Raw genomic sequence first — 16,660 nt, forward strand, 5'->3', positions numbered from 1 at the left:
AGGATCTGTGTCAGGCAGGGCCAGCCACCTTGTACTGGTGTTTAACTTGGACCCACAGGAGCTGAGTTTAAATCCCATCCTTTGATTTTGGTGAGGTCACTTATCAGTCACTAGTCAACAAGTGTTCATTAAGTATTTATCCTGTTCTGGGCACTGAGCTAGGTGCCAGGGTATACAGAGACAGGGAATGGGACAATCTCAACCAACAGGGAGTTTATATTCTAATGAGGAAGACAACAAATACATATGAGTCTATACAGAATAAATACAAAATGAATAAGTATAAATTAGATAATGAAATAGAATGTGTCTTGGCAGGGAAAACACTGGCAGCTTGGGAGGGGAACGGTAGGAAAAGATATCAAGCAAAAGATAGGGCTTGAGCCAGTCTTGAATAAAGAGAGGGATTCTTTCAGGCAGAAATGAGGAGGGAGGGCATTCCTGGCATGAGGGATGGCTGGTGCAAAGGTGTGGAGGCAAGAGATGAGGAGTGGTATGTGAGTACTAGTGAAGAGGACAGTTTGGCTGGATCTCAGCGTGCAGGTTGGGGAGCAGTGTTTAGAAAGAGCCAAAAGATGGTTTGGGATCAGATTATATGGGCTTTCAAAGCTGAGCAGACGCATTTCATTTTATCCTGGAGGCAATAGCAAGTCACCAAAAAGATTGAGTAGGGGAGTACCATGGTCGGGTCTTGGGCTAATGGGAACCACTTTGGCAAATGTGTGTAAGATGGCTCAGAGGATGGTATGATGTGGGACCAGGAGACCTAGGAGGAGGCAGTTGTGATAAAAATAGAGAGAGGGAAGGAGGGTCTGAACTGAGGTAGGAGATGGTCGAGTGGTGAGGAGTCAGATATGAGAGGTGCTGCAGAGATGAGAAAGGCGAGGGGTATGTGGGGCGACTCGTCTCTCAGTGTCTTCGGTGTTACTGGCCTCCTCCCCTTTGTTCCACGGGCCTTGAGCTCTGCTGCCCAACAGATAAGGCTTCCAGATGGTAACAGTGCCATATCCCACCTATGCCTCCTCTCTGGCCTAAAACATCCCTAGGTCATTCGACCTCACGGTTGGGTGTGCAGAGGATGATGGCTCATCCCCATTCACAGGTGCCTTGAATGACCAGAGAATAGACAACCAACAGATGTCAAGTACATTTGCTTCTTCTCCGTGCTCCCCTGGTCTGCAATCTCAGCCATCCCAGAGGTCCTCCTTGCCCTCCAATGCAGATCATGGCCCATCTGTGCCTCCCCATCCTGAAAGGCCCCACCGCAAGGCATCCACTCAGTGTGCCTCAGGCCTTGCTCATCTGTTTCTCCAGCTGACCCCTGTGTCCCCTTAGGGCTTCTCTCCATTCACACACACCGCCTAGTTCTGGCTTTCATCACCTCTCTCCTCCTAACCAGTATCCCTGCCCCAAATCTCCCCATTCTCCAGCCCATTATCTCACACCCCTGTGTCCCTTACTCCCTTTTCTTCCCATCACCCATTTCACTGATGGCGACTTTGACTCTCCTTCTCCAAAGTCCCTCATTCATGGTGTGGTCACCCTGACCCCACGCCTCTGCCCTGGGCCATGTTCTTCTTTCTCCTAGGGCAGTGGTGGTCCACAGCTGTCTGCTATATGGCAGCTTGGGCATATTCTTTTTTAAAAAATTAGATTTTGTTTTGTTTTCAATTCTGCATTCTCTCCCTTCTGCCTCTTTCCTGCACCTCCGCCTTCACTCCCCCACCTTGAGAAATCAAGAAAAACAAAACCCCCGTTACAGACAAATAGAGACAAATTTGTCAGGCAAAACAAATGTCCACATTGGCTGTGTCCAAAATATGTGTGTTTGTGTACACGTGTATACATTTATGTATATTCGTGTGGATGTATATGTGTACACACACACACACACACACACACACACACACACACACCCCTCACTCTGTAGCCTGAGTCCAGAGAATATAAGATTGCATTGTTCTTATGGTTTATTGATCACAGGGAAGCACCTGACTCCACAGGACAAAGTCCCCCTCGCAGGCTTTTTGACAGCAGTTACAGCCAGCAATGATACAGTGCTTTCAAAGACCTTCGCTAACGTTTGATCCTCACAACAACCCTACTGTTGTTTTCATCTTACAATGGAGGGAACTGAGTCTGACGTGGCAGCAAGGATCTGAGAATTTGAACTCGGGTCTTCCTAAGTCCAGGCCCAGCACTCTATCCACTGTGCCACCTAATGTCTCCCATCTGTACATCAGAATCATGCAGGCTACTGACCAATGTCCTCCCCCCACCCCCACCCATCCCCGTCCCCACCTCTCCTCCTCTGATGCTAAACACCAGGAAATGCACAGAAGAGGGAGATGGGGTTCACCAGTGACCAGGAGTGAAGGACTGGAGTTTCTTGGCAGATGTTGGATGAGGCAGACCTCGCCATTTCTTTACCAGGCCCTAGGAAATGGGCGAATTTGGGTACTCTTCTAAATAACCAGCCTTATGACCTGGACCAGACCCTTACCCCTCTGAGCTGTGGTTTTCCTCCTCCCACCATTTATTGGAAAGGACCTGAAGGGGTGTCACCAGGATGGTGCTTTGTAATCCTTAAAGTGCTGTAGGAAAAGGGGGGCTGTTATGTTGAGCTTTATTTTGCCTCTAAGAATAAATTGCTCACTTTTTAGAGATTTATTTACTGTCCCATTTAAGCTGGCAGAGGAAATAAATTGGACAAGCTGACCTAGTTGGCTCGGAGTCTAAAACAAGTGAACAAATGACTCCCTGTGACTGCCTTTGACCTCCCAGGGGCCACAGAAGAGGGCCGGCCTTTGAAGGGCCGGTGATGGGGGCCTGGCCAGTGGTTAATGCAAGCACGGAAGCTCTCTCCTCTTTTGCTCCCTCCTACGCACTCACTTTTTTCTGTTTTTAACATTTGTCTGTTTACCACAGAAACAAACGGAAAAAACCAGCCGTTTGTGTTTGCAGCAGTGATTAGTTAGGTCTCTGACCAACACTGATTGCTTTTCTTGGGCTTCCTCCGATTTAAGGGGATGGAGCTGCTGGTGTTCCCCAGACCCAGCTACCCCTGGGGTAAGGGATCGGACAGACCGATCCCTAGGCACACAGAACTAATGCCTAGGTGACTCTGCCAGGCAGGAGTCGGTCCTTTCTGGCGATGCCAGGGCGGGGGTGGGTGGGTTCGCTGCCCCTCCATCCCCCTGTCCTGTGGCCTTTCTCCACATGTGGCTGCATCTGCAGCTAATGGCTTTCTTGTCATTCTGGAGCCTTCCTGGAGATGTGCCTTCTCCACTTGTGTCCTGGTCCAGGGCAGCTCCTGAAGTCCGGGGCTCTCTGAAGGAACGGGCTGTTCCCAGACGTGCACGTTGTGAACGCATCCAGTCTAAGTGACTGCAATCCATCCCAGGGTCTGTTTTTTTCTCAGGCATCAGCAGTCCCTGATAGCCAGCCATCATTAAGGAGAGGGTAGATGTGACCTCTGGAGGGGAAAGTCTTAACAGGAGAAGTTGGGGGTGACAGAAGTTACCTGTACACATGTCAAAGGTGGGGCCCAAAGGAATTTCGCCCACCTGGGAAGAGAATGAGGTCAGTGGAGAAGCTTCGATGGAGCAGCTTCCATGTGCCAGGCTGTGCCAGCAATGAAATGGCCCCTACTGTGAGGGAGATTACCTTCTAGATTCCATCTGAAGGGAGAGTTCAGCTTAATGGAAGAACTTTCGAATGACTAAAGCTCCCTGAAAGTGGAAGGGGGCTGCTTTGTGGGGTAGTGGGTGGCCAGGCAAGTGCCACATTGGTGGTAGCTGGGTGGTGAAGTGGATAGAGCTCTGGACCTGGGGTCAGGAAGACCTGAGTTCAAATTCTGCTTCAGACTTTAGTTGTGTGACCCTGGGCAATTCACTCCAACTCAGTTTGCCTCAGTTTTTTCACCTACCTCCCAGGGTTGTTGTGAGTCAAATGACATATTTGTAAGGGGTTTTGTTAGCTTTAAGAAAGTGTAGCCTCTGGATGTGGAAGAGTGAGGGAAGAGACAGTGTGGCTCAGTGGGGAGAGCCCTGGATTTGGAGTAGGGAACTCATGGTTACTGCCTGTGTGACCATAAGCAAGTCACTCAGTTTCTCTGGGCCACAGGTCCCTGACCTACCTCTCCCCGCCCTCACTGAGGTGGGCTACACAGCCTCTCTTCTCTGCACACAGCTGATTCTTGGGCAATGCATGTTGAATGGCTGTGTAACAGGATTATTTACTGAAAGCACAGAAGGTTTTTCCCCCTGGGTCTGCTAAAGCCCTGGCATGGCTAGATAATCGGCTCTGAACCTCTGCCTCCCACATGGATACCTGCTGGAGGTCTTCACACCCTTCAGGGCCTAGCTCAGACACTACCTCCTCCATCAGGCCTTCCTTGATCTCCTCGACCAGAGGAGAGGTAGGGATGATGGGACCAGGCTGTGACCAGGTCCAGAGTTCCTCAGTGGCCTCGGGGTTTGGCCACTTGATTCTTGACTTCGAACTTGAAGACACACTCAGGCCCAGCCTTCTTCTCTCCAGTGTACTTGGCCAGGAGCTTGTGGGATTTGCACATGATAAGAATCTGGGGGGATTAGTGGCTGATTCACTGAAGGGCAGAATCAGATCTCAGAAAGACCCACCAGCCTGGAGCCATGAGCTGAATTTGACAAGGTGCAATCAGAGGCCATGGATGGAGGTACATGGGTGAAATGCATTGTAGACTAGAATATCCACTGGTCATCCAGGCTGGAAGATGTGGCTAAGTGAAGATACACAAGAGAAAGGCCAGGATTGGGCAGGGGAGCACGTAAGGGGATGGCCCTAAGGTATGTGGGGCATCCCAATCTTCATTGTGTGACCAGGCCCAAATCAATTCACTTCCACATTTAAAAAAGTTTCAAGATGCTTTTCATGGCCAGAACCTGTTCTCAAAGACCTGACCATGGCCTAAGGGTTTGTGTGAGGCAAGAACCACTGTCCAAGGGCCCAGCTTGTAGGGAGGGACATTCAGTGAGGGGCTTCTTTAGGGGGTCCCTTTTTATAAATGCACCATTAAGTTCTCAGTCACCTGGGTCATGATGGTGGCTCAAAAGGCCTGGATGTCAGGAGTGCATGGGGGGAGGTGAGGCGGGGGAGGGGGGGACCTCAATTTTTTTCTGTGTGCTAAAGCCAGCAATTCCCTTGTCTTGTCTCAGAGACTTCGAAGGCCGCTGCCGATGGCAAAATGTTTGACATCACAGAAGTGGCATCGGTAAACATTGTGGTTGTGCTTAATCACACATGGCAGTCGTGTTTAATAAGCTGCGGATGGGCATCCTCCCGAGAACAATGGCCCAAACCAAGGAAAATAAAACAAGCGAGTTTTCCCCATGAATCATGTAGCCCAAGAGAGAAGGGCTAAGAATCCTTCTTTGAACTTGTGTATCCCCTGTTATGGACCAAGTGTGGTTCTGTGAAAGGTTGCCAGGTTCCTGAGACTGGCGGAGCGTTAGACATGACTCCAAGAATGTGGCCGTTTCCTGGCCCTGGACTCTCAGGCTCTTTGGCAAATGGACCAGGGCCTTTAAACCAAAATATTCCTGAGACTTGAGTGGAAACCCATGGGCCTGGAAGGCCATAAAGTCTTGGGGAAAGGAAATGCAGGTTCCAAAGAATTGCCCTTTTCTAAAACGAGGCTGATCCTTTGAAAGAAGAACAGCCGATTTATCATCACGGCCAAGGCCTGGGCTCTTTGAATGGTCAGTAGCCGTACGTGACATCCTCCTCCTCCATCATTCATAGCCAATGTTGCTACAGCACTTTAAGGTCGGGATCGAGCGTTCTATAGGCTGTCTCTTTGATCCTCAACAGCCCTGGGAGGTCGATGTCGACATTATTCTCATTTTACAGAGGAGGAAACTGAGTCAGAGACAGGAGGGAGCCTGATCTAGTTTTCCTTCCTAGAAATCTTCTCTTAGAGAGATGAAACCTCAGGCCGTGCTTGTACCATCTTTAATGTTCTGTGTTCCAAGAAACCTGCTCACCTCTCTGCTTGCCTCTGAGGGCCTTTCTTTGATGGTGGGACCTTATCCAGCCTGTGGCCCACTTTTCTTTTAGAAGCTGCTGTGCCCTACTTAAATCGGAATTTAAAAGGAGGCAATAAATTCAGCAGTTCAATTTAATAAGCATATATTAAGTACCTACTGTGTACCAGGCACTTTTCGAGTTCCTGGAGATACAAAGACAAAAGTGAAAGTCCTATGGTCAAGAGGCTTAAAGTCTACAGTGAGGATACAGCATGTGCACAGGTGTGTAGTTGGAGAGAAATTTTGGAGGGGGGGGGGCCCTGGGTAGGCATTGGCTTCCAAGCTGGGTCTCAAAGGGAGCTTGGGACTTCAACCTATCAAGCATTTATTAAGTGTTTATTGTGTGTGTAAGGCATCAAGTTTGAGACATACAGAGGTAAAACAGAAAATAGTCCTGCCCATGAAGGGCCTACATTCTACCCTAGGGAGGTATGGCAGCAGGAGTGTATGTATCTTTCCGCCTGATCCTCTTCCCCTCTCTCTCCCTCTCCCTCTCCTTCTGTCTCCCTCTCGCTTCCTGTCCCTCTCTCCCTCCCTCCTTCCTTCTCTCTATCTCCCTCTCTCCCTTTCCCTTTCCCTCTCCCTCTCATCTCCTCTTTCCCCTTTCCCCATCTCTCCTCCTCCTTCCTCCATCCCCCCCTTTCCTTCCCCCCTCTCCCCACCTCCTTTGTCCTCTCCCTCCTTCCCCTCGTCCTTCCTCTTTTGGCATCTCTCTCCATGTTTATTTGCATCCCTGACTCAGCCTTGGGCCTGCCAGCATCCGTGGACCAACAAGCTGGACCCTGAAGAAAGAAGAGCCACAATCTGGCCCCTCCCTGTAGTTCACCCAAGATGTATCTGTTCATTTGTCCTCAGAAGAGCCTTTTGCCTCAGAGAGAGCATTGACAAGTGGGCTAAATGTTTATAATTCGAAGTGTCCTTTGTAACTAATTTTATATCCATAAATTAGGGATGGAAACAGGGCTGGAACCTGGGCTTTCTTTAGCACAGAGACCTCCCAGTGAGGAAACTCCCTCCCTCCACCCCTGCCTCAGTTACACTCAGAGGGCTGCCAGGGGCCTGAGTGCTCAGTGCTTTCCTCAGGGTCCCAAAGGCAGGATTTGAACTCAGGGCTTCCTGGCTCTGGGGCTGGCTCCCCAGTCCCCCATGCCACTTCTGCTGCTCTCTGTAAGTTATTGTTAGCCAAAGGGATTTATTTCTGAGTGCCACACAGTTCATCCTTTTGAAGCCAGGAGCTGTGACTTTGCCATGGAGTCTGCTGTGGCCGACCTCCAGAGGTCCTGCGCCCACTCCCTCCTGCCACGATGGCCACATTTTATTCAGGGGCGGTGTCTGTGAGCGGGCTTGGCCTAGAGTCCTCCGTCTTACCCTTGGGCTCACAGCTCCTTTCTTTGTTTTTTCTCTCCTGACAGTGAGTGACCTCCAGGAAGAGGGTAAGAATGCCATCAACTCTCCGCTGACGCCTGCCACAGTGGACATCCACCCTGAGGACACTCTCCTTGGTACAGTCTCCGCTTCCATCGCCCCTTTATTGTCCAGGAATGTTTCTGTGCCTGGGAAGGGGGTGAGGTGGGGGGATAGACAGAGACTGGGACCAGAGAAAGCATTGATTTAAGGCTGTGAAGGGCACTGTGCTGAGGGCCAGGGATGGAAGTACAAGCAAACTAGACTGAGCCTGCCTGCCCTCCGGAGCTTACCCTTTAATGGGAGAAGACTCAGATAACAGGGAGTTAGAAAGCAAAGGGCAACAGGGTTGGGATGCCAGTGGCAATTCGAGAAGGATTTCTTTAGGATTAAGAAGACCTGGGTTCAGATTCTGCCTTGGACACTCCCTGTGTGACCATGAGCTTCATTTTCCTCCCGTCGAAGAGGAGGGGGTTGGGCCAGATGGCCCCTGGGGCTCCTTTTCTCAGTCAATGATCCCTCGATGTTTCGTGCTGCCTCTCATCATGCAGCCAGATCTGGAGCTGGGCGCCGCCTCATGGGCCAGCTGGTTCATCTCCCTCCTTTTACGGTTGAGGAAACTGAGGCCCTGAGTGGGGATAGACAGAAGGGGAGTCATAGCTGACATTTACATAGCGCCTACTGTGCGCTGGGCGCTTTACAGTCATTATCTCATTTGATCTTCACACCCGTCCTGGGAGGTAATTATCCCCATTTGACAGGTGAGGAAACTGAGGCAGGCGGTGAAGTGACCTGCTGAGGGTCATATAACCAAGTGTCTGAGGCTGGATTTGAGCTCGGGTTCTCCTGACTCCAGGTCTAGCTCTCTGTCCACTGAAAGACTGGGTAGTGCCGTGAACAGTACGCTGAGCCTGGATGACTCCAGGAAGATCTCGGATTCAAGTCTTGCCTCAGATGCTCACAAAACTTCTCTCAGCCTCAGTTTCCCCATCTGTAAAGGGTTGTCATGAGAATCCACTAGGATAATATTTGGGAAAGTGATTTGCAAACCTTAAGGCTGTTATTATTATTAATTACCATCACCATCATCATCAGTGCTCCATACCGGCTAGCTACTTCTGGAAAAGTGACCGCTTTGCAGAGGGGTCAGATCAGCCTTCCAAAGAAGCGCCCACGCCTGGCCTCTGCCCACGCTCCCTCGCTGAGCCCGGACCTCACGGGCTCCGCCGCCTTCTTGGCTTCCTGTCCATTTGTTGGGGAGCAGGGTGCGAGGGGGGACAAAGGGGGCTGGCTCTAACCGCGGGTCCCTTTTTTAACCCGGCAGAAGAGAATGAGGAGAGGACCATGATCGACCCCACCTCCAGGGAAGACCCCAAGTTCAAAGAATTGAACAAGGTAGGCAGAGGCGGTGCTGTTGGGCCACTGCTGCAGGCCACTGTGGTCAGGGAGGGGCGCTGGGAGATCAGCATGTGATGACCCACAGCCCCTCCCTTCTTGTCTGGGTGGTCTTGATTAAGTCTCTTAAATTCCTAGCCTCAGAGTCCCCCCTCCTCTCCAAAGACCTTTAAAGGTACCTTCCAGCTTCACATCTCTGATCCTTTGGCAAGGCTCTGGGCCTGGTGCTGGTACAAGAGGTGAAAACTCAGGAGGATCTCTGCCCTTAAGAACTTCCTGGTGCTTGGGGGGGTGGGGAGAGATGCGGGGGTTTGGAATCCCACACTACTGTGCACTGGAAGGGGCAGCAGAGGCTGGCCAGCCCCGCCCCCTCATTTTACAGACGAGGAGACTGATGCCCGTGGAGATCAGGGCATTTGTGGGGGAACATCTTGTCTCCTCTGATCGAATGTCAGCTCCTGGAGGGCAGGGCCTGGGCTGTCTTGGGCTTCGTCCTTAGTCTCCACAGGCCTCCAGGCTGTGTCCTGGCTCCCTCAGAGAAGAGGGGGAGGGGTGCCATCTTCAGGACCCTGGAGGGTGAAGGGGCCTCTCCTTCGCACTTTTGGCTGTAGGATCTTCTTATTCGTAATAATGATGACAATCGTTGGCATTTCTGTAGAGCAAAGCAGTTTACAGATATTATCTTGGTCCAGCCTCACAACAGCTCTCCTTGGGAGGTAGGTGCTATTATCATCCTTGGTCCTCATTTCACAGATGGGGATTCTGCAGCCAAAAAGTGGAATAGGGATTTGAACTCAGGTTCTTGGACTTTGAATCCCAATGTTCTTTTCCCCCAGCAGCCCTGCTTTGGGGAACGATGACCTTTAAAAAGACGAGTGAGTGGGAAGCATGATTCGTTCCCACTTTATTGTTGTGTGTTGTTTATTTTGATTTGCCAGGCATCTGTGGCTGCTTTGCCAAGTCTTTAAGGAACTGGTTTGAAGAATGTAGTCACATCTGAGGGTTGTTATTTATCCCGAAGAACTGGCAGGATGGGGCTGTTGGCATGTGGGTGTGCCCTGGTGCCAGTGGGTGGGTGTGTCCATTCTGCACATGCCCTTCAGGCCATTTCCACAGACACCTCCTAAATGTCCATCCAAGAAGGTAGGAAACTTACAAAAGATCCAGCTCCTGCCCTCCTGGAGCTTCCAGTCTAGTAGGGCATGGTGACTGCCCCTCGGGGGCACGGGGGTCGAGTCTTTGTATCGACTGCCAGCAGGCACAAATAATATTTATATTGAAGTTTCTCTCTGCATGTGTGAGTATCATGAGATGTGCAGATTTAGAGGCATCTCTGCTCCAGATGTTCATGTGCACTGTTTGTGCCCAACCTGTGATACTTTAATTCTTCCTCCCCATCAGGCGTCCTTTTCTGCCCCTTTGCTCTGCCCCCATGTCCTCTTCCCCAGGCTGGGCTGTCTTCTTGCTTCTTGCAACAAAGGGAGAACAACCCTAGTGTTTGGGAATGGGGATCAGAATTCTGTGGAGTAAAGGACAGTGGACGCTTGAGTTTTAGGTCCCCTTTGATGACATCCCCCCCTCACCTGTCCTGGGTGTGCCTGTACCTCTGAGAGTCATCTGCATTCCATAGAGGGTGCTTGGGAGTGATTTGGTTAAAATGAAAAAAGATTGGACGTTTCTGTGGTTCTTGAGGGGGCGGCTCTCACTCTTCATATTGGTTAAAATCAGTGGGGAAAATGCCTTCCCATTTAAAAAGCGCATTGATAGGAAGAACTGTAATTAGCACCTGATGGAGGGCTTGGCTTCTTCTCCATTCCTATGTTTTCAGTGTTATAAGGCATGGAAAAGAAGCAGCCCCAGAAGGAACCATGACCTCTCATACCAGGGGGCACCAAGGATGCACACTTACCAGCATTTCAGAAAGGATCGTTGAGGTGTCTCTTACTTACTGTGATAAAGCTTATATCCTTCCTTAGTGGATCTAAGGTGGGATGCTTAGTGTGCATTTGGAAATGATTAAAACACAACGCTCCTGGCTCAGGGGGGAGGCAGACTGTGGAATCCCATTGTGATTCTGAAAAGACTAATGGAAAAATCATGTTTTATTCTGGTTCAAGTGGCCCCGGGAGCCACTTAATGTATAGCCCACGAAGACTTTGCCAAGGATGTGAGAAATAGAGGTATGAGGTTTTGTTCTTCATCCTTCAGATGGATAAGACGCCTGCCTGGAGAGAAATAGGTTGTCTAGAAATAGTAATTGGTGTCCTCTTTTCAAAAAGTAATATCTGAAATGAGTTATTGGAAGAATGTATGAGACCCAGAGCTGCAAGGGACCACAGAGGGCATCTGGCCATACTTTCCATCTTACAGACGAGGAAATAGGCCCAGGGAGGGGAATTAATTTAGGATATGGGTGTAAACCATGCAAGGGACATTAGAAGCCATCTTGTCCATTTTATAGATGAGGAAACTGAGGCCCTCTTTCTCTATAATGAGGGCTATTTCCTTTGAGTTGTTTGAAAGAATAAAATTGTTTTGACCTGGCCAGAGTATTCGGCAGATTTGGACCAATCCCTGCTTGTAGCCTGTCTTCTAGTTCAATCTAAAACATTTATGAATCACCAACTAAGGTGCTAATAATCCAAGGCTGCTGTGATTGGAGGAAGGGAGAGTGACCTGTGGCTCCCCACAGTTTGGACTCATGCCTCCTCAGCTCTTGGCCCACCCTTCCCACAGGGCTAGGCTTCCTTCCCCCAGACCTTTCCATCCCTTTTCCCTCATTAACCTGGGAGCCCAGACAGCCAGAGAAGCCCTGTAAGGAGGCTTGGCAGAGGCGTCTACTTTTTATTACTTAGAGAATACCCACAGAGAAACTCAGCGTGTGTGTGTGTGTGTGTGTGTGTGTGTGTGTGTGTGTGTGTGTGTGTGTACGTATCGTGTGTGTGCATGCAGGTATGTGCACATGTATGTGTGTGCTGGAGGGGCACTGAAGGTCAGGTGACCGAGAAGGTCGGCAGGGACGACATTCCCCTTCTGACACCTTTTGTCCCTCCCTTCCCTTTATTGTCCCCACTGTCCCTGAGCTGAGCTGGCCACTGGCTTTCTTCCCTCTTTATTCCAGTCTCCTTTCATAATGTGCTTGGGAGACAGATGTGATTTGTTTCACAGAAATTTACTTTGTGGTTCATTTTGTGAAAATGAACCTGCCTTCCTTCTGCAGAGGTGCACGCACACTCTCTCTCCCTGCCTTCCTTCTGCAGAGGTGCACGCACACTCTCTCTCCCTGCCTTCCTTCTGCAGAGGTGCACGCACACTCTCTCTCCCTGCCTTCCTTCTACAGAGGTGCACGCACACTCTCTCTCCCTGCCTTCCTTCTGCAGAGGTGCACACACACTCTCTCTCCCTGCCTTCCTTCTGCAGAGGTGCACGCACACTCTCTCTCCCTGCCTTCCTTCTGCAGAGGTGCACGCACACTCTCCCTCCCTGCCTTCCTTCTGCAGAGGCGCACACACACTCTCCCTCCCTGCCTTCCTTCTACAGAGGCGCACACACACTCTCTCTCCCTGCCTTCCTTCTACAGAGGTGCGCACACACTCTCTCTCCCTGCCTTCCTTCTGCAGAGGTGCACACACACTCTCTCTCCCTGCCTTCCTTCTGCAGAGGTGCACACACACTCTCTCTCCCTGCCTTCCTTCTACAGAGGTGCACGCACACTCTCTCTCCCTGCCTTCCTTCTGCAGAGGTGCGCACACACTCTCTCTCCCTGCCTTCCTTCTGCAGAGGTGCACGCACACTCTCTCTCCCTGCCTTCCTTCTGCAGAGGTGCACACACACTCTCTCTCCCTGCCTTCCTTCTGCAGAGGTGCGCACACACTCTCTCTCCCTGCCTTCCTTCTGCAGAGGTGCACACACACTCTCTCTCCCTGCCTTCCTTCTACAGAGGTGCACGCACACTCTCTCTCCCTGCCTTCCTTCTGCAGAGGTGCGCACACACTCTCTCTCCCTGCCTTCCTTCTGCAGAGGTGCACACACACTCTCTCTCCCTGCCTTCCTTCTGCAGAGGTGCACGCACACTCTCTCTCCCTGCCTTCCTTCTACAGAGGTGCACGCACACTCTCTCTCCCTGCCTTCCTTCTGCAGAGGTGCACACACACTCTCTCTCCCTGCCTTCCTTCTGCAGAGGTGCACGCACACTCTCTCTCCCTGCCTTCCTTCTGCAGAGGTGCACGCACACTCTCCCTCCCTGCCTTCCTTCTGCAGAGGCGCACACACACTCTCCCTCCCTGCCTTCCTTCTACAGAGGCGCACACACACTCTCTCTCCCTGCCTTCCTTCTACAGAGGTGCGCACACACTCTCTCTCCCTGCCTTCCTTCTGCAGAGGTGCACACACACTCTCTCTCCCTGCCTTCCTTCTGCAGAGGTGCACACACACTCTCTCTCCCTGCCTTCCTTCTGCAGAGGTGCACGCACACTCTCTCTCCCTGCCTTCCTTCTGCAGAGGTGCGCACACACTCTCTCTCCCTGCCTTCCTTCTGCAGAGGTGCGCACACACTCTCTCTCCCTGCCTTCCTTCTGCAGAGGTGCGCACACACTCTCTCTCCCTGCCTTCCTTCTGCAGAGGTGCACACACACTCTCTCTCCCTGCCTTCCTTCTGCAGAGGTGCACGCACACTCTCTCTCCCTGCCTTCCTTCTGCAGAGGTGCACGCACACTCTCTCTCCCTGCCTTCCTTCTACAGAGGCGCACGCACACTCTCTCTCCCTGCCTTCCTTCTACAGAGGTGCACACACACTCTCCCTCCCTGCCTTCCTTCTACAGAGGTGCACGCACACTCTCCCTCCCTGCCTTCCTTCTACAGAGGTGCACGCACACTCTCCCTCCCTGCCTTCCTTCTACAGAGGTGCGCACACACTCTCTCTCCCTGCCTTCCTTCTACAGAGGCGCACGCACACTCTCTCTCCCTGCCTTCCTTCTGCAGAGGTGCACGCACACTCTCTCTCCCTGCCTTCCTTCTACAGAGGTGCACGCACACTCTCTCTCCCTGCCTTCCTTCTGCAGCGGTGCACACACACTCTCTCTCCCACCCTCTTTCTCTTTTTGTCTGTCTCTGTGTCTCTGTCTCTATCTCTGCTTCTTGAAAATTTTCTTGAATACCAGGGTTTTATTTCTTTTGAATCTTGAAGGGATGTTCAAGGTCACTTAGTTCACCCTCCCTCCATTGTACACGGGAGGAAGCAGGTCTTGAGAAATCCAATGACATATACAACGTCACTTGGTAATTAGTAATGAGGCTGGCCCTTGAACCCCAGGGCTCCTGACCCCAGTCCTCCCTGTCTTCTTCCACTGTCCTGCACTGCCTCCCCAGATGGGGCGGTTGTAGCTCACATAGTCTGGACAGCTCAGCCTCCGTATGGCCATCCTAGCCCAGTCATTGTTGATGTTTTATAGAGACATGGGGTGTTTTAGGGGATGCATGAGCTCTATCACCGTTTGACCAAAAGATTTCTATAAGAAGCTAATGCTCTTTTTTTATGGACTCCACTAATAGACTGATGATGGTCTTTTTTCATGGACTCCATTAATAGACTGATAATGCTGTTTTTGATGGACTCCATTAACAGACTGGTGATACTTTTCTTCAGTTCCCGAAAACATTTATTAGGCACCTTTTGTTTTGCAAAGCATGCCTGGACTAGAGAGGCGCCAGCCCTCAGGCTGTAAAGAGACAGAAACAAAAGAACTTCTGCCTGGGCTCTTAAACTTTTTTTTAAAGCTTTTGGCCTAGAAGGAATGTTTTGAGGATGCTGGAGCTTGAGTCAGAGGATCTGAGTTTGAATCTTGGTTCTGTTGCTCACTCCTGCCTGACTTTGGACAAGTCACTTCTCTCTAGGCCCCAGTTTTCTCCTCTATCAAGTGTTGGGTTTCCAAGGCTTCTCCCAACTTTTTAGTCCCACAAATGGTGTCATACTGTAGCATTGCAAGGCCTGCTGGGCACACATTGTGGTTTGTGACAACTTGACATTAATCTGGGTTGGCTTCTTTAACTACCATAATTTTCCTCTGCTGTTAATCGTCGTCACCTTGGCCTAGAAGAATGATTATGAACATAGTAACAACAAGCTAACATTCATATAGGGTTTATGTAAAGTGCTTTATATAATCATCTCCATTTTATAGATGAAGAAACTGAGGCAGACAGTGGTGAAATGACATGTCCAGGGTCACGCAGTAAGTTTCTAAGGCAGGATTTGAACTCAGGTCTTCCTGACTTCAGGTGTAGCATTCTGTCCATTGGGACATGTAATTCCTTGAACTCCCCTTATTCCACAAATCCCCAATTTCATGTTCTGAGTTTCCAGAATTTTACAGGCGCAGGACTGGAAGAGACTTTATAAGTCATCAGATACAGCTGAGGAAAGTGATCCACAGAGAAATTAAATGGTTTATCCAAGCTCACCTGGCTAGGAAGTGAATTTAAACCCAGGCCTTCTTGATTCCAGGCCCAGGGCCCTCGGCTTCATCTTCTCCAGGGAACCTTGTCTGAGCTTCTAAGTTGGTGATAACCTTTCTCCATCCCATCCTACCCCCAATTAATCACCTGGAAACTAGGCATCTTGCCATCTTCTCTGTTACTGGGGAGGGAGTAATGCATAATGAGGCTGGAGTGGGAAGAGGCCAGGTTGTAAAGGTTGAAAAATGCCAAACAGATGAGTCAATACTAGATTCTTGAGTTAATAGGGAGCAACTGGAGTTTATTGGGGAGGGGAGGTGGGTACTTTAGGAAAACAGTCCAGCAGCTGTGCAAAGAATGGAGGGTGGTGGGGAGCCATGAGAAGTAGGGAGACCCAGCTAGAGGCTAATGTGTGAGAGATAAGAGGGACAGTAAGGATCAGGGTCTGATGCCTGAGGTCTATGGGACCTAGAAGTGGAAGGCTTGGCAAATGACAAGAAGCGAGGAGTGAGGAAGAGGAGGGAGTGGAGGATGATGCCCAGCTGTGAATCTGGGTGAGTGGGAGGTTGGCAGTGTCCTCAAAAACTGGAGAAATTTAGAGGAGAGGAGGGCTACGGTGAAAGAGAATGATCTCAGTTTTGGACTCTGAGATGTCTCTAGGAACATTCAGTTTGAGATGTTCAGTGAGCGACTGGTGATCTGGGACTGAAACTCGGGGTAGAGATTGGGGCTGGATACGCGCACACACACACACAAATATACACACATGCTTATATATGCACACACATATACATCTGGGACTCATCTGCATTGAGATCATAATTAGAACTGTGGCATTGTAGGGGACAAGAGAACAGGGCCTAGGAGAGAACCACACCTCAAGTTAGGGGGTGTTGTATGGTTGGTGACCTAGCCCAAGGAGACAAAGAAGGAGTGGTTGGACAGGAAGGACCAAGGAGAGGGAGAACGGTGCAGGAGTGGTCAATGGTCAGAGGCAGCAAAGGGGTCAGAAAAGATGAAGACGAAGACAAGACCACTGTGTTTGGCCATTGAAGTCATTGGTAACTTTGGAAAGAGATGCTTCAGTTGAGTGACGAGGTTAGAAGCCAGATTGTGAGGGAAGGAAAGAAACAAGCATTTAATAGATGCCTACTGTTTGCTTTACAAATGTAATTTCATTAAGGGGAGAGGGGAGAGGAAATGGAAGAAATGCAGGTGGTGCCTCTTTCTAGGAGTTTGGCTGAAGAAGGAGGATGCCATCAGACACTAGCTGGAGGGCCAGTGGAGGGTTTTTGAGGGGGAGGAGCCTTAGATCTATTTGATGGCAGTAGAGAAGAACA

General features: G+C 50.4%; 1 protein-coding gene across 2 annotated transcripts in view; it reads left to right on the plus strand.

Annotated features, from left to right (window-relative positions):
- PARVB (parvin beta) overlaps positions 1–16,660 on the plus strand; it is a 144,171-nt gene that overhangs the window by 47,844 nt on the left and 79,667 nt on the right. For both annotated transcript variants that reach the window (XM_036761058.1, XM_036761059.1), the window contains exons 2-3: positions 7,481–7,570; positions 8,797–8,867. In XM_036761058.1, coding sequence (XP_036616953.1) covers positions 7,481–7,570; positions 8,797–8,867 — 161 coding nt within the window. The remainder of the gene's footprint in view (positions 1–7,480; positions 7,571–8,796; positions 8,868–16,660) is intronic.

The sequence above is a fragment of the Trichosurus vulpecula genome, chromosome 5 (assembly GCF_011100635.1).
Source record: "Trichosurus vulpecula isolate mTriVul1 chromosome 5, mTriVul1.pri, whole genome shotgun sequence".
In the NCBI taxonomy this organism is placed as follows: domain Eukaryota; kingdom Metazoa; phylum Chordata; class Mammalia; order Diprotodontia; family Phalangeridae; genus Trichosurus; species Trichosurus vulpecula.